Raw genomic sequence first — 27,424 nt, forward strand, 5'->3', positions numbered from 1 at the left:
AGGTGGACTTCAATCAGGTTGTAGACACATCAAGGATGATCAATGAAAAAAGTATTCACCTGAGCTCAATTTTGAGTCTCATAGCAAAGGGTCTTAATACTTATGTGAGTATGGTATTTCATTTTTTTTATATACATGTTGCAAAAAATATAAAAACCTTTTTTCCCTTTGTCATTATGGGGTATTGTGTGTAAATTGAGGAAAATATTTTATGTAATGCATTTTAGACTTAGGCTGTAACGTAACAAAATGTGGAAAAAGTCAAAGGGTCTGAATACTTTCCGAATGCACTGTATATACTGTACCAGTCAAAAGTTAGGACACCCCTACTCATTCAAGGTTTTTCTTTATTTTTTACTATTTTCTTCATTGTAGAATAATAGTGAAGATATCAAAACTATGAAATAACACATATGGAATCATGTAGGAAGCAAAAACAAAATCAAACGTATTTTAAATTGTTCAAAGTAGCCACCTTTTGCCTTGATGACAGCTTTGCACACTCTTGGCATTCTCTCAACCAGGTTCATGAGGAATGCTTTTCCAACAGTCTTGAAGGAGTTCCCACATATGCTTAGCACTTGCTGGCTGCTTTTCCTTCACTCTGTGGTCTAATTGATCCCAAACCATCTCAGTTGGGTTGAGGTCGGGTGATTGTGGAGGCCAGGTCATCTGATGCAGCACTCAATCACTCTCCTTGGTCAAATAGCCCTTACACAGCCTGGAGGTGTGATTTGGGTCATTGCCCTGTTGAAGTCAAATTATAGTCCCAGTAAGCGCAAACCAGATGGGATGGTGTATTGCTGCAGAATGCTGTGGTAGCCATGCTGGTTAAGTTTGCCTTGAATTCTAAAAAAAATAACAGACAGTGACACCAACAAAGCACCATCACGCCTCCTCCTCCATGCTTCACGGTGGGAACCACACGTGTGGAGATCATCCATTCACCTTTAGCGGTTGGAACCAAAAATCTGAAATTTAGACTCATCAGATCAAAAGTCAGATTTCCACCGGTCTAATGTCCATTGCTCGTGTTTCTTGGCCCAAGCAAGTCTCTTCTTCTTATTGGTGTCCTTTAATAAAGGTTTATTTGCAGCAATTCGACCATGAAAGCCTGATTCACACAGTCTCCTCTGTTATTTGGGCTGCAATCTGAGGTTCAGTTAACTCTAATGAATTTATATTCTGCAGCAGAGGTATCTCTGAGTCTTCCTTACCTGTGGCGGTACCATCTAAACTGCTGTGAAATAACAAAAAAATATTGTATTTTCAGCTGTTTGAAGCTTGTGTACAAAATAGAAAGTGAAAGATGCAAAAACGAAACTTGTGAAAGGAAAAGCATAGAAATAGTGCACAGAACAGATCTACTGCTTCTTAGACTTGCTTTCACTGCAAATGACAGATCTATAACTCACATTTCCATGTGAATTTGGTGGGGTCACCCAAAAACGTACATATTGCAGCTTGAAAGATACTTTAACTATGTTACCTAATTATGAGTTTTTGGTCATTTGATCAATGATCAAGGCATAACATGATCAAGGCATAAAAGCTTAGTTCCCGATGTTGCTTACTGGCAGTTACCGTATTGGCACTGAAATCATGTTCTGTACAATGAGAATCAAGGCATTTGGATAAACTGGTGTGTGTCCACCCATCTCTTGCCTGTGATTGACAGATATTAATGTGAATGTATAGTCATTGATGATGGTCTGATGTGCTCTCAGCAGATCTGGTAGTTGTTCTTTTTCATCATGGGCTCCTCCTCTCCCTCCTGGTTCAGTGTCTGATCACAATCCTCATTAATCTTAGCTGGGTCCCCCTGCTCTCCTGCCTCCTGCTGTGGAGTCTTATCCTGCACATTCCTGTAGGTCTGGCAGAAGTCAGGATACTTAGTATCACATTAAAAGTCTTGATGTCCCCAAACCATATTTTCCCACCAAATGATATTCTTCCTCATACTTGTAGAAGTACAGTAGATCTAGCTGTAGGGAATGATTAGAAGTTAATGGAATGCTAAGAGAGAGACTAAACTTAAATATATTTTCTACAGTGAAAGGGGGATACCTAGTCAGTTGTACAACTGAATGCCTTCAACTGAAATGTGTCTTCCGCATTTAACCCTCTGAATCAGAGAGGTGTGGGGGGCTGCCTTAATCGACATCCACGGCGCCCGGGGAACAGTTGCTTAACTGCCTTGCTCAGGGGCAGAACGACAGATTTTTACCTTGTCAGCTCGGGGATTCGATCCAGAAACCTTTCTGTTACTGGCCCAAAGCTCTAACCAGTAGGCAGTAGGTCACTTAAGTCCATCTTACATGGTCTGGCTGGTCAGGCAGTAGCCTCTGGATAAGTTGGCCGATGGTACTGAAGGTTGGACGCTCTGTTGGTACCAGGTTCCAGCACATCTTCATGATGGTGTATCTGAGGAGAACAATCCGTTTCAGATAGTGCAGCAGGCTGTCAGGTAATGTCTTATCTCTTCGCTGATATACCCATCTTGAAGTATAATACTCACATTTCTGGAGGGGCAAAGTCCGGCTGAGACATGTAGCATCCATCTTTGATCATCTTGTAGAACCAGGTGTCCACCACAACATTAGGGTATGGGCTCTTACCTAGAAATACCAGCCAAACATTTATTTCGGATATTTTATTTGGACACAAACTTTGATTAATTCAACATAAGACAGTATTTTTGTCATCACATGCCAGTGTGACCCACCCAGAGAGAAGATCTCCCACAGCAGTATCCCATAGGACCAGACGTCACTCTGCACTGTGTACACACATTCAAAAATGCTCTCAGGGGCCATCCACTTCACTGGCAGACGGGCCTGGGAATACAATAGTTTTAGAGATCATCATCATTTCATAGTTCGCAATCATTCAAGGATCGGAGCCTCTAAAACTAAAGTGATTTCTTGATATGTTATTAACTCACATTTCCTTTCACCACATAGTTGGAGTCATTCTCGATGTCTCTGGCGAGGCCAAAGTCGCAGATCTTTGCCACACGGCCATCGGTCAAGAGGACGTTCCTAGCCGCCACATCCCTGTGAATGCACTGCACGAAGACAACATAGGTTTCATTCATATGTACGTGTTTGCATCTGCATGTTACACTACATGAGTTATGATATTACCGTAATTTCCGGACTATTAAGCGCACCTGAATATAAGCCGCACCCACTGAATTTAATTTTTTTTTTAATTTTGAACATAAATAAGCCGCAGATGTCTATAAGCCGCAGGTGCCTACCGGTACATTGAAACAAATTAACTTTACACAGGCTTTAACGAAACACGGCTTGTAACAAAAAATAAAAAATTACCAGTAAACTTTAGTTGTCTTTTTGCACTGAGTCAATTCCTCACGCTGCTGTTTCCAACGTCTTATCATCGACTCATTAAGACCAAGCTCCCGTGCAGCAGCTCTATTTCCTTTTCCAACAGCCAGATCAATCTCCTTCAACTTGAACAGCCGCGTCATTGTTGAAGCCGCGAGGCTCAAAGCGTGGGAAAAAAGTTGCGACTTATAGTCCGGAATTTACGGTAATTACATTTGTATTGTTGTATTACATTTTTGGATGCCAGGAAGTCCATTCCCTGAGCCACCTGAGAGGAGAACCTCAACAAGTCTTCTATGTCCAGCGACCAGGTGCCTGTCTCTGGATCCTCACATAGGGAACCTATCAGGAAGAGAGAGAGAGTATATGAGCCCAGGGTTGCAAAGGGAGGGCATATTTCAGGTAACCTTCGAAGTTTACCAGTAAACTACTGACATTTTGGAAACATTCAAGGTTTTTTTATGGAATTTTCATAACATATAAAAGGTATAGAATAATCAAATATAATTGTAATATAACAAATGGAATGACAAAGCTGTAAAACATTATCCTAAATATAACCCATCAACTAAGTGAATACCATTGGTGTTTAACATGAGAGTTTCAGCATGAAATATCCTTTATATATTGCACACGCTTCTATTTATTTTACAATGCCAATAGGTCTTTGTTATAAATGTTTTGGTGCCAAACTGGTGTCAGTTGTGAAAAATGTAAATCATTGGAAGCGTTGCATAGATATTTGCAAATCGAGACCTTGGGAGTATAAGGATCTATCTGACATTTTGGTCAAAAATGGGTTATTCACATAAAGCTGTTCTTTAGGTGGTTCTTCACATGTGAGATGTCAGATTTGTGAAAAAGTCAATTTACAATGAACAAAAAAAGTTATGTCTGTGCCAACACCTTTGAACTTGGTTCTATAAGGTTCTAGCAGCAATCCAATCCCACAATGCTGGGTTGTAAATAGAAAATAATTGTATGTAAGGTGATGTACTTATTGAGTCATGAAAGACGAAGACAAAACAGTTCTGAGATCTGGGACTTGAAAAACAAATTATCTCCAACCACACATTTTGCAGATAGAACCTTCATTTTGCAGAAGTCCTTCATTATTCGTATCATAAGTTCTGGTCTGCGTTTGCAAGTATTTAGATTTTTTTTCACCATTTTTTCAGAAGAATGGTCTTTATGGTAAAAATAAATAAATGCAGTGGCCTTACAGCTTGTTTAAGGCCCATTGGAGAGGCATTGCTATTTTTTTTACATGTTCTATATAGCAATATAAAAACCTCCATGGAAGGGGTATTTCACTAAAATAAACATCTACTACAGTTTATTGATAACTAGCAAATAGTTTACTGATTTTGGGTGTCAGAGACCAGAAAAATATATCACCCAGAGCTAAACTTTAGCAATGTTGCTAGTTTTCCATAGGATATAGAGTATTTGTCAATTTAGTGAACTATCGCTTTAACAAATGTGTGATGAACATTAATAAATACAGTGCCTTCGGAAAGTATTCAGACCCCTCGACTTTTTCCACATTTTGTTACATTACAGCTTTTTTCTAAAATGGATTAAATAAAAAAAACTTGGTCTACACACAATACCCCATAATGACAAAGTGAAAACAGTTTTTTAGGTTTGCAAATGTATTAAAAATAAAAAGCAGATACCTTATTTACATAAGTATTCAGACCCTTCACTATGACTCAAAATTGAGCTCAGGTGCATCCTGTTTCCATTGATCATCCTTGAGATGTTTCTACAACTTTATTGGAGTCCACCTGTGATAAATTCAATTGATTGGACATGATTTGGAAAGGCACACACCTGTCTATATAAAGGTCGCACAGTTGACAGTGCATGACAGAGTAAAAACCAAGCAATGAGGTCGAAGAAATAGTCCGTAGAGCTCCGCGACAAGATTGTGTCGAGGTACAGATCTGGGAAAGGGTTACTAAAAACTGTCTGCATTATTGAAGGTCCCCAAGAACACAGTGGCTTCCATCATTCTTAAATGGAAGAAGTTTATAACCACCGAGACTCTTCATAGAGCTGGCCGCCCGGCCAAACTGAGCAATCGGGAGAAGGGCATTTGTCAGGGAGGTGACCAAGAACCCTATAGTCACTCTGATAGAGCTCTAGAATTCCTCTGTGGAGATGGGAGAACCTTCCAGAAGGACAACCATCTCTGCAGCACTCCACCAATCAGGCCTTTATGATGGGGGTACCACAGGGTTCAATTCTTGGGCCAACTCTTTTCTCTGTATACATCAATGATGTCGCTCTTGCTGCTGGTGAATCTCTGATCCACCTCTACGCAGACGACACCATTCTGTATACTTCTGGCCCTTCTTTGGACACTGTGTTAACAACCCTCCAGACGAGCTTCAATGCCATACAACTCTCCTTCCGTGGTCTCCAACTGCTCCTAAATACAAGTAAAACTAAATGCATGCTCTTCAACCGATCGCTGCCTGCACCTGCCCGCCTGTCCAGCATCACTACTCTGGACGGTTCTGACTTAGAATTTGTGGACAACTACAAATACCTAGGTGTCTGGTTAGACTGTAAACACTCCTCCCAGACTCACATCAATCATCTCCAATCCAAAATTAAATCTAGAATTGGCTTCCTATTTCGCAACAAAGCATCCTTCACTCATGCTGCCAAACTTACCCTCGTAAAACTGACCATCCTACCAATCTTCGACTTCGGCGATGTCATTTACAAAATAGCCTCCAATACCCTACTCAACAAGCTGGATGCAGTCTATCACAGTGCCATCCGTTTTGTCACCAAAGCCCCATATACTACCCACCACTGCGACCTGTACGCTCTCGTTGGCTGGCCTTCGCTTCATAATCGTCGCCAAATACATTGGCTCCAGGTCATCTACAAGACCCTGCTAGGTAAAGTCCCCCCTTATCTCCGCTCACTGGTCACCATAGCAGCACCCACCTGTAGCACGCGCTCCAGCAGGTATATCTCTCTGGTCACCCCTAAAGCCAACTCCTCCTTTGGTCGTCTCTCCTTCCAGTTCTCTGCTGCCAATGACTGGAACGAACTACAAAAATCTCTGAAACTGGAAACACTTATCTCCCTCACTAGCTTTAAGCACCAGCTATCAGAGCAGTTCCCAGATCACTGCACCTGTACATAGCCCATCTATAATTTAGCCCAAACTACTACCTCTTCCCCGACTGTATTTATTTATTTATTTTGCTCCTTTGCACCGTATTATTTATATTTTGAACTTTCTTCAAATAACAAATCTACCATTCCAGTGTTTTACTTGCTATACTTTATTTACTCTGCCACCATGGCCTTTTTTGCCTTTACCTCCCTTATCTCACATCATTTGCTCACATTGTATATAGTCTTATTTCTTTCTACTGTATGTCGTTGATTGTATGTCGTTTTACTCCATGTGTAACTCTGTGTTTTTGTATGTTGTCGAACTGCTTTGCTTTATCTTGGCCAGGTCGCAATTGTAAATGAGAACTTGTTCTCAACTTGCCTACCTGGTTAAATAAAGGTGAAATAAAAAAATAAAAAAATAAAATAAAAATGATAGAGTGGCCAGACAGAAGTCACTCCTCAGTAAAATGCACACGACAGCCCACTTGGAGTTTGCCAAAAGACACCTAAAGACTCAGACCATGAGAAACAATATTCTCTGGTCTGATGAAACCAAGATTGAACTCTTTGGCCTGAATGCCAAGCATTACGGCTGGAGGAAATCTAGCACCATCCCTACGGTGAAGCATGGTGGTGTCAGAATCATGATGTGGGGATGTTTTTCAGCGGCAGGGACTGGGAGACTAGTCAGGATCGAGGCAAAGATGAACGGAGCAAAGTACACAGAGATCCTTCATAAAAACCTGCTCCTTCCAACAGGATAACGACCCTAAGCACACAGCCAAGACAATGCAAGAGTGGCTTCGGGCCAAGTCTCTGAATGTTCTTGAGTGGCCCAGCCAGAGCCCTGACTTGAACCCGATCTAACATCTCTGGAGAGACCTCAAAATAATTGTGCAGCAACACTCCCCATACAACTGACAGAGCTTGAGACGATCTGCAGAGAAGAATAGGAGAAACTCCTCAAATACAGGTGTGCCAAGTTTGTAGCATCATACGAGGCTGTAATCGCTGCCAAAGGTGCTTCAACAAAGTACTGAGTAAAGGGTCTGAATACTTATGTAAATGTTATATTTATGTTTTTGTTCATATAAATTAGCACACACACTTTTTTTTTTTTTTTTTTGCTTTTTCATTATGGGGTATTGTTTGTAGCTTGATGAGGGAAAAAACGAATTTAATCAAATTTAGAATAAGGCTGTAACCTAACAAAATGTGGAACAAGTCAAGGGGTCTGAATAATTTCCGAAAGCGCTGTATATTTTATGTGATTAGAAAGACGTAAGGGTATTATCTTTATTTATTCATTAAATGTCAAATTTTCTATTGTGAAAAAAAAAGAAGAAACCTGCACACTGCTCTTGATAGTATCACTGCTCTTTAATAAGCTTACGTATCGGCCTCAAGGCCTTCGTCAGAGCTTTTGGGAGTTTTTTTAAATTAGCACCCTTATATAGACATAGCCCCACCCACATCCGTTCCACGCATCGAATGGGGTTGGAGTCGAGGGAAAACAAGTAAGGCTACCAAATATAACAATCTGCATTTCATAAATATTCTTATAAAGTGTGTACATAAAATTTATTAAACACGTCTGTAAAACCACAATGAGGACATCGACCTACCAAGCAAGTTTTCATAAATCATTGGGTACAGCGCAAGCAAAACGTCAGAGTAATCTGAAATGGGGGCATTCATTTATGTTCACATTTACATCATAACATACGTTGGCATTTCATCATTAAGACTTTTAGGAAATAATGTCTGAAGGGTGAAAATCCCAAAACATTCTCTTTTGCTTAGAGTATTTAGTTTATCACCTCCCCTGTCTGATATCTTAACTTTCTCTATGCCACAAAATAAAAAGGAAGAAATGTCATGTTTTAGGTCATTAAATTGTGCTGCGACTGGATAATCCCTGTCGTTTCTCCTGATTTGAATTTTTATATTCACAGATTCTCTGTTTGAGAACGAGAGGTTTTATCTACATCAGACAGCCCACATGGACATTTAATCATGTAGATAACATGGGTGGTGTATCACATAATGTCATTTGTTTGTAACCGTTTCCCTGTATGTGGGTGGCAGAACTATTCACACCTCATCCTATTGCTGCACTGTGCGCAACCTCTGCATTTATAGCTACCACTCGGGAGAGGGCGTGAAAGAGCCTGGCTGATTTTCTTTTGTGGCTGGCAGTTGGCATGGACCATTTCATCTCGTAAATTGCGACATCTCATATGACAATAAGTGGTAGATTCTTAAATTAAGCTGGCAAAGCTGTGTCCGATGATTAAACATGCCAGTGTTTCTTGACATCTCCCACTTTTTTGTTATGTTCTATTGAAATTGAAAGAATTGTAACATTCTGTGTCAAATTGAACCTTATTGTTCTGAAATGTCAATCTGGGTTCAGCCATACGGTTCTATCTGCGATTGCACCCCCCTAGGAAGACTGTTTTACAAACGTCTCAGTATTTTGATAGTCTGCACTTAAGGTACTTTAAGGTGAAGACCTGAATTGGTTATGAAAGAAGAATTCACTACAAAACAGTTCTGAGATCTGGGTTGTAAACATTTTGATGCTCAAATTTCTCAGAACTATGCTTTGCGCAGATAGAACCTTATAGTCCCAACATTAAAATGTCATTGTTGATTAGACGCTTTTTAAAAGAATGAAACAATTTTTTTCTTGAACCATATGGACTATCAACTAGAAACTCATGGGCAATATGGACAGATATAAAGATTAAGAAAATATATATTTTATATGATCACATGTTTAAAAGTTATTCAAGTATAAATTACCAAATTTGCAATAGATTACCTGTTAATTACAAAATGTACTGAAAATGCTGGTAACTTTTGTAAATTATCAGTAGTTTTGCAACCTTAAGACTTAGCCGTGTATACTGCTGTTCCACTCCACAAACCTCTCTATGTTACTGTGATGAGTAAAGGATGCTAATTACCCATAGGACAGTGTTTGGGTCTCTGCGCTGGATGCATGGCCAGGTAGTTGTCTGAGCTGGAGCACGAGATCCCACTGTCACTGCAGACACACAGAGGACTGAGAGGTTTGTTCTGTTGTACGGCAGAATTACAGAACAGAATTGTTTTATTTTTTATTTCGTCTTTATTTAACCAGGTAGGCTAGTTGAGAACAAGTTCTCATTTGCAACTGCGACCTGGCCAAGATAAAGCATAGCAATTCGACACATACAACAACACAGAGTTACACATGGAATAAACAAAACATACAGTCAATAATACAGTGGAACAAAAGAAAACAAAAAGTCTATATACAGTGAGTGCAAATGAGGTAAGATAAGGGAGTTAAGGCAATAAATAGGCCATGGTGGCGAAGTAATTACAATATAGCAATAAACACTGCAATGGTAGATGTGCAGAAGATGAATGTGCAAGTAGAGATACTGGGGTGCAAAGGAGCAAGATAAATAAATAAATACAGTATGGGGATGAGGTAGGTAGATAGATGGGCTGTTTACAGATGGGCTATGTACAGGTGCAGTGATCTGTGTGCTGCTTTGACAGCTGGTGCTTAAAGCTAGTGAGGGAGATATGACTCTCCAGCTTCAGAGATTTTTGCAGTTCGTTTCAGTCATTGGCAGCAGAGAACTGAAAGGAAAGACGACCAAAGGAGGATTTGGCTTTGGGGGTGACCAGTGAGATATACCTGCTGGAGCTCGTGCTACGAGTGGGTGCTGTTATGGTGACCAGTGAGCTGAGATAAGGCGGGGCTTTACCTAGCAGAGACTTGTAGCCAGTGGGTTTGGCGACGAGTATGAAGCGAGGGCCAACCAACGAGAGCGTACAGGTCGCAGTGGTGGGTAGTGTATGGGGCTTTGGTGACAAACGGATGGCACTGTGATAGACTGCATCCAATTTGTTGAGTAGAGTGTTGGAGGCTATTTTATAGATGACATCACCGAAGTCGAGGATCGGTAGGATGGCCAGTTTTACGAGGGTATGTTTGGCAGCATGAGTGAAGGATGCTTTGTTGCGATATAGGAAGCCGATTCTAGATTTAATTTTGGATTGGAGATGCTAAATGTGAGTCTGGAAGGAGAGTTTACAATCTAACCAGACACCTAGGTATTTGTAGTTGTCCACGTATTCTAAGTCAGAGCCGTCCAGAGTAGTGATGCTGGACGGGCGAGCAGGTGCGGGCAGTGATCGATTGAATAGCATGCATTTAGTTTTACTTGCGTTTAAGAGCAGTTGGAGGCCATTGAAGCTCGTCTGGAGGTTAGTTAGCACAGTGTCCAAAGAGGGGCCAGAAGTGTACAGAATGGTGTCGTCTGCGTAGAGGTGGATCAGAGAATCACCAGCAGCAAGAGCGACATCATTGATGTATACAGAGTCGGCCCGAGAATTGAACCCTGTGGCACCCCCATAGAGACTGCCAGAGGTCCGGACAATAGGCCCTCCGATTTGACACACTGAACTCTATCAGAGAAGTAGTTGGTAAACCAAGCGAGGCAATCATTTGAGAAACCAAGGCTGTCGAGTCTGCCAATAAGAATGTGGTGATTGACAGAGTCGAAAGCCTTGGCCAGGTCGATGAATACGGCTGCACAGTAATGTCTCTTATCGATGGTGGTTATGATGTCGTTTAGGACCTTGAGCATGGCTGAGGTGCACCCATGCCCAGCTCTGAAACCAGATTGCATAGCGGAGAAGGTACGGTGGGATTTGAAATGATCGGAAATCTGTTTGTTATCTTGGCTTACGAAGACCTTAGAAAGACAGGGTAGGATAGATATAGGTCTGTAGCAGTTTGGGTCTAGAGTGTCACCCCCTTTGAAGAGGGGGATGACCGCTGCAGCTTTCCAATCTTTGGGAATCTCAGACAATACGAAAGAAAGGTTGAACAGGCTAGTAATAGGGGTTGCAACAATTCCGGCAGATCATTTTAGAAAGAGAGGGTCCAGATTGTCTAGCCCGGCTGATTTGTAGGGGTCCAGATTTTGCAGCTCTTTCAGAACATCAACTATCTGGATTTGGGTGAAGGAGAAATGGTGGGGGCTTTGGTGGGTTGCTGTGGAGGGTGCCGGGCAGTTGACCGGGGTAGGGGTAGCCAGGTGGAAAGCATGGCCAGCCGTAGAGAAATGCTTATTGAAATTCTCGATTATAGTGGATTTATCGGTGGTAACAGTGTTTCCTAGCCTCAGAGCAGTGGGCAGCTGGGAGGAGGTGCCCTTATTCTCCCTGGACTTTACAGTGTCCCAGAACTTTTTTGAGTTAGTACTACAGTATGCAAATTTCTGTTCGAAAAAGCTAGCCTTAGCTTTCCTAACTGCCTGTGTATATTTATTCCTAACTTCCCTGAAAGGTTGCATATCATGGGGGCTATTCAATGCTAATGCAGAACACCACAGGATGTTTTTGTGCTTGTCAAGGGCAGACAGGTCTGGAGTGAACCAAGGACTATATCTATTCCTAGTTCAATTGTTTTTTAATGGGGCATGCTTATTTAAGATGGTGAGGAAGACACTTTTAAAGAATAGCCAGGCATCATCTACTGACGGGATGAGGTCAATGTCATTCCAGGATACCCCGGCCAGGTCGATTAGAAAGGCCTGCTCGCAGAAGTGTTTTAGGGAGCGTTTGACAGTGATGAGGGGTGGTCGTTTGGTCGCAGACCCATTACGGATGCAGGCAATGAGGCAGTGATTGCTGAGATCTTGATTGAAAACAGCAGAGGTGTATTTTGAGGGCAGTTAGGATGATATCTATGTTTATGGATTTGGGGTTGTACCTGGTAGGTTCATTGATAATTTGTGTGAGATTGAGGGCATCAAGCTTAGATTGTAGGATGGCCGGGGTGTTAAGCATGTCCCAGTTTAGGTCACCTAGTAGCACGAGCTCAGAAGATAGATGGGGGCAATCAATTCACATATGGTATCGAGGGCACAGCTGGGTGCAGAGGGAGGTCTATAGCAAGCGGCAACAGTGAGAGACTTGTTTCTGGAAAGGTGAATTTTTAGAAGTAGAAGCTCGAATTGTTTGGGTACAGACTTGGATAGTAATACAGAACTCTGAAGAACCTACTGAGACGTAGTGATGGGAAGTTTGGCTCTTTTTACTGAGTCTGATCTTTTCGACTCGTTCAGACAAAATAATGAATATTTCGACTCATTTTCGTTCATTTGAGTCAGCAATGCTGTGAGGGTCATAGCCCCCCCCCAAAACAATTAATTCCCGACTTGAATTTTATTGAGGAGAGGGTGTGTATGTTTTGGTTCTACAAAGCTGTGTCCATTATAAAATTCAATAATAAATTAATTGTAGTCATTCTTGCACCATGCGATCTATCATGAGTTCTAAACATGTATTTTTTAATTCTCTATGCTCATGATCTATTTTCCTGCGAGCATAATGACAGGCAGTTAGTAGTCGGAGCAGGTCTCTGGAGCCACTGAGCTGGAGGAGTGTGTATCAATCCTGCAGTAGGACTCATTGCGGCCAGCACTAGCAGGTCAAACGACTAAAATGAACAAGTCATGACTCTCGGGTCAGTAAAAAGAGTCGTTCAAAAGGAACGAATTGTTTGCGAACTGCACATCACTACGGAGATGATGTAGTGCTATGTAGAAGAAGAGTATATGTGCTGATGATGTTTGCTGTGATGGAGTGGTAAGCTTGCAGAGTAAATGTACCCTTTAATTATACCCATTGTGTCCTCATGTTACTGAGTCTACTACATGACAAGGTTACACTACGGTCTACACTATACATGTATTCTGTGTAGGCATTATAATGTGTGGTTTCAATGAAAGCATAAAGACCTTGACACGTGTGAAGAGGCATGCATTTCTTGTTAGAATGTGGATTGTGATACGGCACCACAGAGAGCAATGAATAAAATTGGAGCACATGAGGTCACTGACTAGTGGAATACACATTACATAAACCATTTGTGGAGACTGAAACTTTGTTTCACATCTGTTTTTCGTTTCTGGTGTGTTTTCACTTAAACAGGAACCATGTCTCTGCTGGGAGATTGGAAAAAGAAGAGTGAGTTGAGACTAGAGAAGCGTGTTAGTGATCAGTACAGCCTACCTCCTTACACGGGACTCCTGTGCACATGTGTTCTTGTAGTGATCACTGTTCTCTGGAACCCGTGGAACCTCTGGATTCCCTGGTCCGCTCGGGATAGAGTACAGGAACAGCTTGGCCTTGCCATGCAAGAAGTTAAGCAGGTCGCCATAGCTGCAGTACTCTGTGATCATCAGCATTGGGCCTGTGGTCGAACACAATAATGGGATGACCGATTTGGTTAACCAATGACACTCACCAAGTCATGTTGACCTTCTTGTGTGGAAATATAAGTACAGAAAAGAGTTTGTCGCACCTCCTTGAGTACATGCCCCTAACAGGTTAACAATGTTGTCATGAGATCCCAGGTGACTGAGGATCTTCAGTTCTGACATCAGAGCTTCTCTCTCTTCTGAGTGGGCGCTTGCTGAGGAGGAGAAGTAATTTTGTACTGAGGTAGTGCTTCTTCTACGATCGGTACAAGTATTCAATAACAGCAAGTATCCAATAACAGTTATCTATTGTACAATAACTTTGACTTCCTTTTGTAAAGTAAATGCAACGCTGCAGGAAAGATTTTACACACAGTATGAGGAGGCTAACTCACGCTTGAGCATCTTTACTGCCACGCGTGTGGTCATGTTGTCATTGGTCCCCAGACCATAGGCAGTGGCTTCCACTACTTTCCCAAAAGCCCCTGCTCCCAGAATCTGGCCTGGAACACACAGTATTCAGTCAGTCATTACTGTTTAGTGTACTGGTCTCTGTTTTTATCCCCAAAACTGCAATTAAACATACCAAGCCTCAGCTTATCACGAGGGAACTCCCACTTCTTATTATAAGGAAGTTGTGTAGGATCAATAAAGGTGTAGTTATTCCCGTCATTGGCCTCAATGATCTTCCACCGGACTTCATATTTTGGTTTCTATGAGAGAAAACATATGTTGTGTAATGGTCTAACTGCACATGTCTTTGGACATTGATTGCCAGTGAATGGGCTAGTAAATGCAACTTACCTGCTTGTATTTGTACAGGACAATGACAAGCAGAAGGAACAGAAGGGCTGCTGTGCTGGTGGCTCCAATGAAAGTGGGTGTGAACAGCTTGGACGTTACAAATTCTGGTGAAATCACAGCAGGGACACCTAAGACATAACAAACACATTTGATGCCCTTGAAGTCAGCTCATGACATTATTCAGCACTGAAAGGGGATATTACAAATAACACTACCTGTAGCTGTTTTAAAACTAGTCATAATGTGACAGAACCAGCGCCATGTGAGAATCTCACAAAACTTTTCTTTGTACAGTATATTGTATATCTGCAAAGGTTGTCTTACGCAATACGAAGATGTCCCGCTCTTTACCAACCAGGTTAAAGGTCACACACTCCACTGTGACCTCCATACTTGAGGGACTGAGGGTCAGCTCACTCTGCACCTCCATGGTGCTGGTGAGAAGAGGCTGCACCTCCACGGTGTCATTATCACCATCACACCTGACAACAGAGGAACATCAGGATGAGCACAGAACAGTGAAACAGCTCTCTCTGCATCTTGTGCCTTGGAAAGATCTTGTTCTATTGCAATCCAGTTAGGGAATCTACAATCAATCAATCAAATGTGTTTTATAAAGCCCTTTTTACATCATCAGTTTTTACACCTACGTGGTTTTTATTCCTGGGCACTGGTACCAGAGGATTGTGGGAGCTGGGTATCCAGAGGCGGTGCAGGTCAGGGTGGTAACATTCTTCAGTCTGACCATGGCACTGGGCTTCTCTACTCAGTCAGAGAGGGCAAACACCATCACGCTTTTTAAGTCGGCGTCACATCCTCAGATCGGGTCACAATTGCGGTCCATATTTTCTTGCCAGTTTGAATGTTGATGTGACCGATTACATTGGAGTGAGATCACTTACGGTAGACTTGGACATTGAAGGTGATGGAGCCGTTGAGGCATGTGCTCCTAGTGTGGAGGGTGTACTGGCCTCTCTCCTCAGACCTCACTCTCTGTAGCAGCAAGCTGCTCTCGTACCTACAGGGTGACCGTATCAGTCGGTTTCAAATAACAGCGCAGTTTCAGTAAATAGATTCTGTATTTACGCAGCATCTTTATAAATGATGCGATACAAACATTCAGAATCAGACAAATCATGTCCAGTGAAACTAGAGTGGAAAACAATGACCTGTTATTGTATCGGACGGCCCATGTGTCGTCATGAGTGGAGATGTTGTGATTGTGAGACATGGGGATGTCCCACCACTGCTCCTTGATTTGGGGATATGCTTCGATCTGAATGTTTATCTCAAGGTTTTCTCCTTCGTTCACTTCAACTAAGGAGCCATTTAGGTAGAGATCTGGTGACAGGCGGGGTATGAGCCTAATGTAAGGCTTATCTGATGAGGTGAGAGGGAAAATAGAGAGATAACATTATTGTGACCACGAACTTGAACTAAACTGAAAATTGAGATTGTCACACCCCAATTTCCTTTGAGGATGCTGAGCTGAGTTTCACTTTTAAAACAGGTTTCCGTGTTTGGTGTTTGTGGAAATCAACACTAGCCTCGTACTACCATCCTGATCTTGCAGGCTTACATAACTACTGTATGTTTCTGTGTAGTGAAACATATTAGACACTAGATCAACACTCCCTAATGCTTACCTACAACCTGCAGGTAGGTGGTGGAGCTGTTGAACCCAGCCTCATTTATGGCTGTACAGGTGAAGTTTCCTGTGTGAGACATGGCCACAGCTGGGATAGTCACACTACTGGTGATGTGCACTTGATTACTCTGGTCCTCTTGTATTATTTTACGTGAAAAGTCCAATGCCTATAAAAACAACACCAACATATCAGTTCAGATCTTCAGAAATATACTGTATCATACAAGTTAAAAGCACACGTCGGTAGGGAAAACATCTATGATTTAATGACAGAAATTGACAATACGCTACTGTTTAACTGACTTCGAGGGAGGAGTGTTTCCATGTCACGTTGTAGAAGTGGTTAGGGTTGCTGGTGATGCAGAGGATCAGGAGCTGCTCTCCAACAATACGAACATACCCATCTACCTCAATTAACACAGATGGTGGAAAACGCAACCCTGGAACAGACGTAGAGAAGTGTTTAGACGTGTTGAAATGCTTTGGGGCTAATAACCTCAATGTCCAACAAACACAAATGCACAGGCATCAACTTCATCTCACTTTGAATGACGAAGATGGGGACAACTTTGGAGACTTTCGTGACCCCATTGATCTTTGCACTGCAGACGTAGTCTGCGCTGTGGCTGGTCAGAAGGTATCGGATGAGGATTCCTCTCTTTGGGTTGACAGTGTAGTTCATGTCGGTGGGTGTAGGGTCTCCATTGGCCTTACGGACGGATAGGTCAGTGGCTATGGGGTTGGTCAGCTGACAGAGGAGAACATCACTGCCCTCCTTCACATCTCCCAGGGTTCGAGGGGTCACCAAGATGTTATGGGGATCTATAAGGACAATAACACGTGATATATGGTGCATGTGAGTCTTCAAGTTGAGCACTGAATATGACAATACTTACACACTTACCTTTCACATAGATGTGGACCTCTGACATGAGGTCTGGTTGGTTCTCATACATGCACTTGTATGTGCCAGTGTAGTCTACTGTAAGGCGGCTGGTGGTAATCACACTCCCCAATCTAGTATTCCTCATGAGTTTGAATGCTGTGGTTGACCAGGTGACTGTGCTGTACCCCTCACAGGTCAAGGTGAAAGATGAGGTTCCAATAGGGATAGTCCACTCAGCCTCCCTCAGCACCACCGAGTTCAGCTTGATCACTGGAGGGCTCTGCTCTGTCAACAGACCAAAGACAGAACCAGGAATAAATAACACACATAATCAAATCTAGCAATCTCGTGCATCATGGAATGCAGACATAGTCTACAGCAGCTATTCCCAAACTGGGGTACGTGCAATGCTGTCGTTAGTATGCCAAATAAAAATGGGATTCACATTTTCAAACAGTACATTTCTATTTTCCAACGGGGCTATACTTTTGGGTGAGGTTTTTTCTCGCCTGAGTAGCCTCGTTTCACTGCCAAAAATAAAATGAAACTATCTAGTGTCCAGCGAAATAAAAACACAATGTCAAATACAGGTAGCCTAGACAAATAATTAACATCCAATCACATTAACTGTTACTCTCTCGTGGGAAACTTCACTCTTGCGCAGACATTTAGAAACGAAACATGACAATTTGAAAAATAAGCCATGGGAGTTTTTTGAGCGAGAATAAAGACGACTTTTGAGTAGTAAGACATGTATAAAAGTAACAGATACCATTAATAAGAAGGGGCTATAAGCGTCTTATATGGTGAGCTACCGAGTGGCTAGGACAGGCAAGCCCCATACTATTGTGGAGGACTTAATTCTTCCTGCTGCCGCGAATATGGCTGGGACACTGCTGGGGGAAAAGGCCAAAAAACTATACAGACATTGTCTTCATCAAACAACACTGTTTCACAACGCATCAGTAACATGAAAGGAGATGTTTTGAAACAATTACTGCTTCACATACAAACCAGTGAATTATATGCGTTACAGCTGGATGAGCCAACAGATGTGTCACGCCTGGCACAGCTCCTGATATATGTCCGTTAAGTTAATGGGGGGCGGCAGGTAGCCTAGTGGTTAGAGCGTTGGGCCAGTAACCGAAAGGCTGCTGGATTGAATCCCCGAGCTGACAAGGTAAAAATCTGTCATTCTGGCCCTGAGCAAGGCAGTTAACCCACTGTTCCCCGGGCACCAAAGATGTGGATGTCGATTATGGCAGTCCCCCGCACCTCTCTGATTCAGAGGGGTTGGGTTAAATCCGGAAGACACATTTCAGTTGAAGGCATTTAGTTGTATCACTGACTAAGTATCCCCCTTTGCCCTATTAAGGAGGACATCCTCTTCTGCAAACCACTGGAACCAGGACAATATGAGAGGATATTTTTAAAGTACTGGACAGCTTTATGACATCAAATGGACTTTGGTGGTCAAGATGAGTTGGTATCTGTACTGATGGTGCAAAAGCCATGACAGGAAGACATAGTGGAGTGGTAATGCATGTGCAAGCCGTTGCTCCCGACGCCACTTGGGTACACTGCAGCATCCACCGAGAAGCTCTTGTTGCCAAGGGAATGCCTGACGGCTTGAAAGACGATTTGGACAATACAGTGAAAATGGTTAACTTTGTTAAAGCAAGGCCCCTGAACTCTCGTGTATTTTCTGCATTATGCAATGATATGGGCAGCGACCATGTAACGCTTTTACAAAATACAGAAGTGCGCTGGTTATCAAGGGGCAAAGTTTTTTTAAATTGAGAGACAAGCTTAAAGTTTTCTTTACTGACCATTTTCACTTGTCTGACTGCTTGCATGATTACGAGTTTCTCACACAACTGGCCTGTCAGGATGATGTTTTTTCTCACCTGAATGATCTAAATCTAGGATTACAGGGACACTCTCCAACTATATTCAATGTGCGGGACAAAATTGAGGCTATGATTAAGCTATGGGGTTGGTCTGTGTTAACTTCACTAGGATAGGGGGAAGCATTCGGAATTTTGGATGAAAAGCATGCCCGAACTAAACTGCCTGCTACTCAGGCCCAGAAGCTAGGATATGCATATAATTGGTAGATTTGGATAGAAAACACTCTGAAGTTTCTAAAACTGTTTGAATGATGTCTGTGTATAACAGAACTTATTTGGCAGGCAAAACCCCGAGGACAAACCAACCAGGATTTTTTATTTTTGAGGTCACTCTCTATTCAATGGGGTTTCATTGGGAATCTAGAATTCTAAGGCAGTTGCTTGCAGTTCCTATCGCTTCCACTGGATGTCAACAGTCTTTAGAAATTGGTGATGTTTTTCCTTTGTGTAATGAAGAAGTAGCCCTTTTCAGAACGAGGGTCGAGGGAAGTGTATTGTTTGATAGAGGCGCGTGACCTGAAAAGCAAGCTCCACTTTGCTTTCCTCTGGTATTGAACGCAGTTTATCCTTTCTTAAATTTTAACGATTATTTACGTTAAAAAATACCTAAAGTTGTATTAGGAAAGTTGTTTGAAATCTTTGGACAAAGATTACAGGTAAGATATTTTGTAGTCATGTTGCGCGAGTTGGAACGGGTGTATTTTCTGAATAATACGCGCCAAATAAATGGACATTTTGGATATATAACGACAGAATTTATCGAACAAAAGGACCATTTGTGATGTTTAATGGACATATTGGAGTGCCAACAGAAGAAGATCTTCAAAGGTAAGGCATGCATTATGTTATTTCTGACTTTTGTGTTGTGCCTGGCGGGTTGAATTATGATTTCATGTGTATGTTTGCTGGGGTGCTGTCCTCAGATAATAGCATGGTTTGCTTTCGCCATAAAGCCTTTTTGAAATTGGACACTGTGGTTGGATTAACAAGAAGTTTATCTTTAAAATGGTGTATAATACTTGTATGTTTGAGGAATTTTAATTATGAGATTTCTGTTGTTTGAATTTGGCGCCTTGCAATTTCCCTGGCTGTTGTTGAGGTGGGACGTTAGCGTCCCACATATTCCAGAGAGTTAACAAGGACAACACACAGGTCTTTCCATCATTGTATGATTTTTTGTGTGCAAATGAACTCAAGCTTATGGACAATGTCAAATGTGATATAGCGAAGCACTTGAGTGAGCTGGACACGCAATTACACAGGTACTTTCCCGAAATGGATGACACAAACAACTGGATTCGTTATCCCTTTCATGCCCTGCCTCCAGTTCACTTACCGATATCTGAACAAGAGACCCTCATCGAAATCGCAACAAGCGGTTTTAATCTAATTAAATTTAATCAGAAGCCACTGCCAGATTTCTGGATAGGGCTGCGCTCAGAGATTATTGCCTTGGCAAATGTGATGCCCTTTGCAACCACATACCTATGTGAGAGTGGATTCTTGGCCCTCACTACCATGAGGTAGAGGCACAGACTGTGTGTGGAAAATGATTTAAGACTGAGACTCTCCAATATAACCCAACATTGCAGAGTTATGTTCTCATTAACCTGTGGAGTTATTCACAATTTGTGATGAACAAATAAGGTATTATATGTAAGATGGCTAAAGAAAGAGCAAAATTATTGATTATTATTATATTATTATTTGTGCCCTTGTCCTATAAGAGCTCTTTGTCACTTCCCACGAGCCGGGTTGTGACAAAAACTCGCACTCATTCTTATGTTTAATAAATGTATAGTATAGTGTGTGTGTGGCAGGCTTACAATGATGGCAAAAACAACATTTGAGAGTGCGCTGACCCTGGTTCTAGAGGGGGTACGCAGCTGGAGGTTGAATGTTTGAAGGGGTACGGGACTATAAAAGGTTTGGGAACCACTGGTCTACGGTAATGATATACTTCACATTTGAATTATCACATTTGTAACTGCAATACCTACAGTACAGTGCATTCGGAAAGTATTCAGACCCCTTGACTTTTTCCACATTTACGTTAATAATTTCTCTTATCTATCTACACACAATACCCCATAATGACGAAGCAAAAACAGGTTTTTAGACATTTTTACAAATGTATTAAAAATAAAAAACAGATACCTTATTTATAAAAGTATTCAGACCCTTTGCTTTGAGACTCGACATTGAGCTCAGGTGCATCCTGTTTCCATTGATCATCCTTGAGATGGTACATTTGATTGATTGGACATGATTTGAAAAGGCACACACCTGTCTATATAAGGTCCCACAGTTGACAGTGCATGTCAGAGCAAAAACCAAGCCATGAGGTCAAATGAATTGTCCATAGAGCTCTGAGACAGGATTGTGTCGAGGCACAGATATGGGGAATGGTACCAAAACATTTCTGCAGCATTGAAGGTCCCCAAGAACACAGTGGCCTCCATCATTCTTAAATTGAAGAAGTTTGGAACCACCAAGACTTTCAGCTTTAATTTGAGGGTATTTAACATCCAAATCGGGTGAACGGTGTGGCAATTACTTTTTATATGTGGTCACCCCCTTTTTAAGGGACCAAAAGTAATTGTAATAAAGTAATTAGGCTGAAAAATCTAAACAAACCTGTCAGAGAGATAGCTAAAACATTAGGTGTGGCCAAATCAACTATTTGGTACATTCTTAAAAAGAAAGAACGCACTGGTGAGCTCAGGAACACCAAAAGGCCTGGAAGACCACAGAAAACAACTGTGGTGGATGACAGAAGAATTCTTTCCCTGGTGAAGAAAAAACCCCTTCACAACAGTTGGCCAGATCAAGAACACCCTCCAACTGAGCATGCATTTCACTTGCTAAAGGCAAAACTGAAGGCAAAACACCCCAAGTACATGCAGGATCTGAAGACAGCTGCAGTAAAGGCCTGGCAGAGCATCACCAGGGAAGAAACCCAGGATCTGGTGATGTCTATGGGTTCTAGACTTCAGGCAGTCATTGACTGCAAAGGATTTGCTACCAAGTATTAAAACTCACAATTTAATTTATGATTATGTTAGTTTGTCCAATTACAGTTGAAGTTGGAAGTTTACATACACTTAGGTTGGAGTCATTAAAACTCATTTTTCAACCACTATATACATTTCTTGTTAACAAACTATAGTTTGCGCAAGTCGGTTAGGACATCTACTTTGTGCATGACACAAGTCATTTTTCCAACAATTGTTTACAGACAGATTATTTCACTAATAATTCACTGTATCACAAATCCAGTGGGTCAAAAGTTTACATACACTAAGTTGACTGTGCCTTTAAACAGCTTGGAAAATTCCAGAAAATGATGTCATGGCTTTAGAAGCTTCTGATAGGCTAATTGACATCATTTGAGTCAATTGGAGGTGTACCTGTGGATGTATTTCAAGGCCTACCTTCAAACTCAGTGCCTCTTTGCTTGACATCATGGGAAAATCTCAAGAAATCAGCCAAGACCTCGGAAAAGAATTGTAGACCTCCACAAGTCTGGTTCATCCTTTGGAGCAATTTCCAAATGCCTGAAGGTACCACGTTCATCTTTACAAACAATAGTACGCAAGTATAAACGCAATGGGACTACGCAGCCGTCATACCGCTCAGGAAAGATACGCGTTCTGTCTCCTAGAGATGAACGTACTTTGGTGTGAAAAGCGCTAATCAATCCCAGAACAACAGCAAAGGACCAGATGCTGGAGGAAACAGGTACAAAAGTATCTATATCCACAGTAAAACGAGTCCTATATTGACATAACCCGAAAGGCCGCTCAGCAAGGAAGAAGCCACTGCTCCAAAACCGCCATAAAAAAGCCAGACTACGGTTTGCAACTGCACATGGGGACAAAGATTGTACTTTTTGGAGAAATGTCCTCTGGTCTGATGAAACAAAAGTAGAACTGTTTGGCCATAATGACCATCGTTATGTTTGGAGGAAAAAGGGGGAGACTGTAGGCAAGCCAAAGAACACCATCCCAACCATGAAGCATGGGGGTGGCAGCATTATGTTGTGGGGGTGCTTTGCTGCAGGAGGGACTGGTGCACTTTACAAAATAGATGGCATCATGAGGAGGAAAATGATGTGGATATATTGAAGCAACATCTCAAGACATCAGTCAGGAAGTTAAAGCTTGTCCGCAAATGGATCTTCCAAATGGACAATGACCCCAAGTATACTTCCAAAGTTGTGGCAAAATGGCTTAAGGACAACAAAGTCAAGGTATTGGAGTGGCCATCACAAAGCCCTGACCTGAATCCTATAGAAAATATGTGGGCAGAACTGAAAAAGTGCGTGCGAGCAAGGAGGCCTACAAACCTGACTCAGTTACACCAGCTCTGTCAGGAGGAATGGGCCAAAATTCACACAACTTATTGTGAGAAGCTTGTGGAAGGCTACCCAAAATGTTTGACCCAAGTTAAGAAATTAAAGGCAATGCTACCAAATACTAATTGAGTGTATGTAAACTTCTGACCCACTGGGAATGTGATGAAAGAAATAAAATCTGAAATAAATAATTCTCTCTGCTATTATTCTGATATTTCACATTCTTAAAATAAAGTGGTGATCCTAACTGACCTAAAACAGGGATTTTTTTACTAGGATTAAATGTCAGGAATTGTGAAAACTGAGTTTAAATGTATTTGGCTAAGGTGTATGTAAACTTCTGACTTCAACTGTACACTGGTGCAACGACTGTGCTTTTTTTTGACGAATGCACTTTTGTTATAAATGTATATAAATGGTTATAATTCCTACACGGTTCATACAATAATTTTGTAAAAACCCTTAAATTAGAGATGAAAGTCTAAACTTAAAGCGCATCTTGATTCTTTCCTTTCAAATCCATTGTTGTGGCGTACAGAGCCAAAATTATGCAAATTGTGTCACTGTCCAAATACTTTGGACCTGACTGTATATGTATTTAATGGTTAAGATCTATCTAGCCGCTCTTTCGTCCTGTCATATAGGCTTTTGACAATAACACGGTGGGATAACACCCCTTGTTATGTTGTTTCATTAAGTCCAGTTTCCAAGCCTTGAGCCGCGTCTTGGGATCTGTCTATTGTGCTTGAGGGTATTTCACAGCAGCCTTTTGAGCCTCTGGAAAGCGTTGAGAGTTATCTCTTCTTCAAGACCGCTTTACTGTTAGCCTTTATGGCCATAAAGCGAATGAGTGAGCTGCATGCACTTTTAGTTCACCGTTCATGCCTACAGTTTGCCACGGGGTTTTACAAGGTTCCCTTGTTTCCTAACCCTGCCTTTATGCCTAAGGTCAGCGACAATTAGAATTGTTTTGCCTTGGCACATGTGGCTTTCTACCTCCCTTCCCTTCAGTTTTACGGAAGATGAGTGTCTGTACCATTTGTGTCCAGTACGCGCATTGCACATATTCTTGATAGAACAAGAGCATTGCGCAAGAGGAGTCAACTCTTTGTGTCCTGGGCCCTGCAAGGGGAGGCCCCTCTCTTGTCAACGGTTATCACATTGGATTGTGGAAGCTTTTATATTGGCCTATAATAGCAAGCAGTTACAGCCTCCGAAAAGTCTGAGGTCTTGTTGGGCATCGTTCGAGAGTATCTCCTTACAGGAGATTTGCAATATGGCTTGTCGGGCATCATCTCCTCATACTTTTGTGAGGTTCTACTGGCTAGATGTCACTGCGCCTTCTTTGGCACATACCGTCCTGTGTCAGGGCCTCTGAGGGTTGGCTCTGTCACGATCGTCGTAAAAACTGGACCAAGGCACAGCGTACGTAGCGTTCCACATCTTTATTATAAAGTGACACTTCAGCAAATACAAAATAATAAACGAACAAATGAAACGTGACGTTCTGGAGTGCTCACAGGCAACTACACAAAAACAAAACAAGATCCCACAAAACACAGTGGAGAAATGGCTGCCTAAATATGATCCCCAATCAGAGACAACGATAAACAGCTGCCTCTGATTGGGAACCATACCAAGCCAACATAGAAATAGAACAACCTAAACTACCCACCCTAGTCACACCCCGACCTAACCAACATAGAGAATAAAAGGCTGTCTATGGTCAGGGCGTGGCAGGCATGTGGAGACTACCTGGCTTTGGAAGAGCATGTTTGCCATACGGAGTTGGCCATATCCCACGTGAGATATTGAAAGATATATTATGAGATTCAGGTGAATCCCATATGTGCGATATCTCATTCATAATATCAGAGAACCTGGGTTACGAGAGTAACCTTGACTTATATTCACATTATTTGAGTATCAGACTGTGATTGGTTTATCACCTAATTGTTAACCTTGAGTCGATGTCCGTGCCCCCATTGTTGCATTGGATTAGACATTGTTGCATTGGATTAGATACAAAGTATTTAAAATGAGAAAAACATGTCGAGACTGTGGTTTCTCACTCTACTATATGCCATCTCAGCCTTGAGGCTGCGTGACTATCAGCAGGTACAAGCAGTTCGCATCCTGAGAATTAAAGAGATACATTACCATTACCCAGTACTTTTCCATCATTGCGCATTGCAAGCATACAAAGGTTATCACATATATACAGTAATCATGGCATTGGTGTAGCCCCACACCCGACCCCCAGGGTAACCCCCAACAGTGAAAACAAAGACATTTTGTGGTGAGTGAAGACATCCCATTTTAATTCATGGCAACAAACCTGCAATAATAATTGTAATTTTTTTACTGTACATCATAGTATTTCACTTTTTTGTATGTAAAATACTAAAATGGGCATCAAACAATCCCCTTACTTTAAGTCAGTGAAGTACATCTTCTTGAATTTCTCCTCTGTCAGGAATGATGCCAACACTTGAGTACCAAAGTTATGTCATTTGCTGTTACTGACATGATAGCATTGTATCATAATGGTGAATGATGAGTTACTTCAATGGTAATGCCTTAGAAATCATCCATAGAAAAAAGGAATGATTCAAGGAAAATGTAATTTCTCGGTGTGCACCAACGTCAACAGTGAGAATTATTTAGCAATTAAGGCATTTCTGTCTGTTTCATATTTGTTCTGTTGTTTTTTTTTAGGGAGAAAGGGGAAATGAGAGTGTGCCTGAGCCGGTTTGACCCGTGTCTTTGTGTGTGTGGAAATGGTTGAAACGAAACCCCACATAGCGTCTAGTTCCAGGAAACACATTGGGCTGGGGACCTGCTTAGGCGGATCGTGGTCTTTGGGGGCCTGTTTCCCATTCTCACTCTTACTTCTGCTTTTTATGGGGATGTGGGGAAGTGAGGGGGGGGGCTCACCAGGAACTGGACAGGTCCCGTTAGCTCTGCCCACCCCCCAGCTCTCAGATGTCAGAACTCACAAAGCCAACTAAACACCTGTTCTCACTGTCACAGTCTTCACTAATGCAGAACACCTCAAAGTCATTATCAACTTGAGTAAAAATTCTGTTACACCCATGGTTACATTTTTATGTTTTGTCATAAACCTTTAATTAAGACAAAACATAATGTATCTATATTGTAGAATATGTCAAATATAATACAACCACCCAGAATATTGTGGGTTTTTATGTGTGTTATAAATTCATTAGAAACTTCAGAAACACTTTATATGAAAGATACACTTTTGGATGACTTTTGTGAATGATGTAATGACAATTTATCTGTGCAAAATACAATATAATGATTTTTTTTTAAATCAAAATAACTCATGACACATTTATTACACATTTTAGTGAATATTAACAGAACCATATGATTTTAAATTAGGTCTTGTTGGTTAAGAAATCCCAATTATTTGGATAACAAAGGCTGCGTTTAAGCAGGCAGCCCAATTATTTTGCCCATTTATTGCCAAACGATCTGATCTGATTGGTCAAAAGACAAATTACGCAGCCATAGGAGCTGATTTTCAACTACTTACAGTATTACTAGGGTAGCATTTGATTCACGTGCTTACCTTGGGCTGTGCAGCAGACCATGATGCCCAGGAGAAGGGCTAGGAAGAGCATTTTCTGTCCCTCTCACTGCCTCTGTCTGTCTCTGACTGCTCTGTCTCTATGTGTAAATGTCTGTCCGCTCTACTCAAGGGTAGTTAAGGAACTGGTTGATTGGTGTGGCTTCTCAGTCCTTATAGCCTAATGTCATCAGAACTTCCCCTTACTCACCTCGCACAGTGCATACAGCCAGTACATGTTAAAGTAGTTTGGGTTTTCTTTCATTCTTTTGATGAACGAGTCAATGAGTAAGGTTATGTGCACACAATAATGCGATTCTTGTGAATAGTCAGATTAATATAATAGTTTGATTTAAAAGTTAACAAGCTTTGCAAGAAGAATGATTTCCATAATAATCCTGTTTTACATGGACACATCTGAAATCAGGCTACCTGACGGGACTTTTGATAAAT

General features: G+C 41.6%; 1 protein-coding gene across 1 annotated transcript; it reads right to left on the reverse strand.

Annotated features, from left to right (window-relative positions):
- Window positions 1–329: 329 nt before the first annotated feature.
- Window positions 330–27,133, reverse strand: LOC106602933 (macrophage colony-stimulating factor 1 receptor 1). The gene is made up of 21 exons (XM_014195954.3): window positions 26,975–27,133; window positions 17,128–17,394; window positions 16,767–17,045; window positions 16,527–16,663; window positions 16,222–16,390; window positions 15,745–15,955; window positions 15,478–15,593; window positions 15,226–15,337; window positions 14,900–15,057; window positions 14,576–14,703; window positions 14,358–14,484; window positions 14,167–14,274; window positions 13,876–13,986; window positions 13,584–13,764; window positions 9,470–9,549; window positions 3,583–3,692; window positions 2,945–3,067; window positions 2,726–2,837; window positions 2,519–2,618; window positions 2,319–2,424; window positions 330–1,873 (listed from the first exon to the last, which is right to left on the reverse strand). The coding sequence occupies exons 1-21, from the start codon at window positions 27,024–27,026 to the stop codon at window positions 1,724–1,726; spliced, it is 2,937 nt and encodes a 978-aa protein (XP_014051429.3). The 5' UTR covers window positions 27,027–27,133; the 3' UTR covers window positions 330–1,723.
- Between the last annotated feature and the right edge of the window lie 291 nt (window positions 27,134–27,424).

This window comes from Salmo salar, chromosome 04 (assembly GCF_965601325.2).
Source record: "Salmo salar chromosome 04, fSalSal1, whole genome shotgun sequence".
Lineage (NCBI taxonomy): Eukaryota > Metazoa > Chordata > Actinopteri > Salmoniformes > Salmonidae > Salmo > Salmo salar.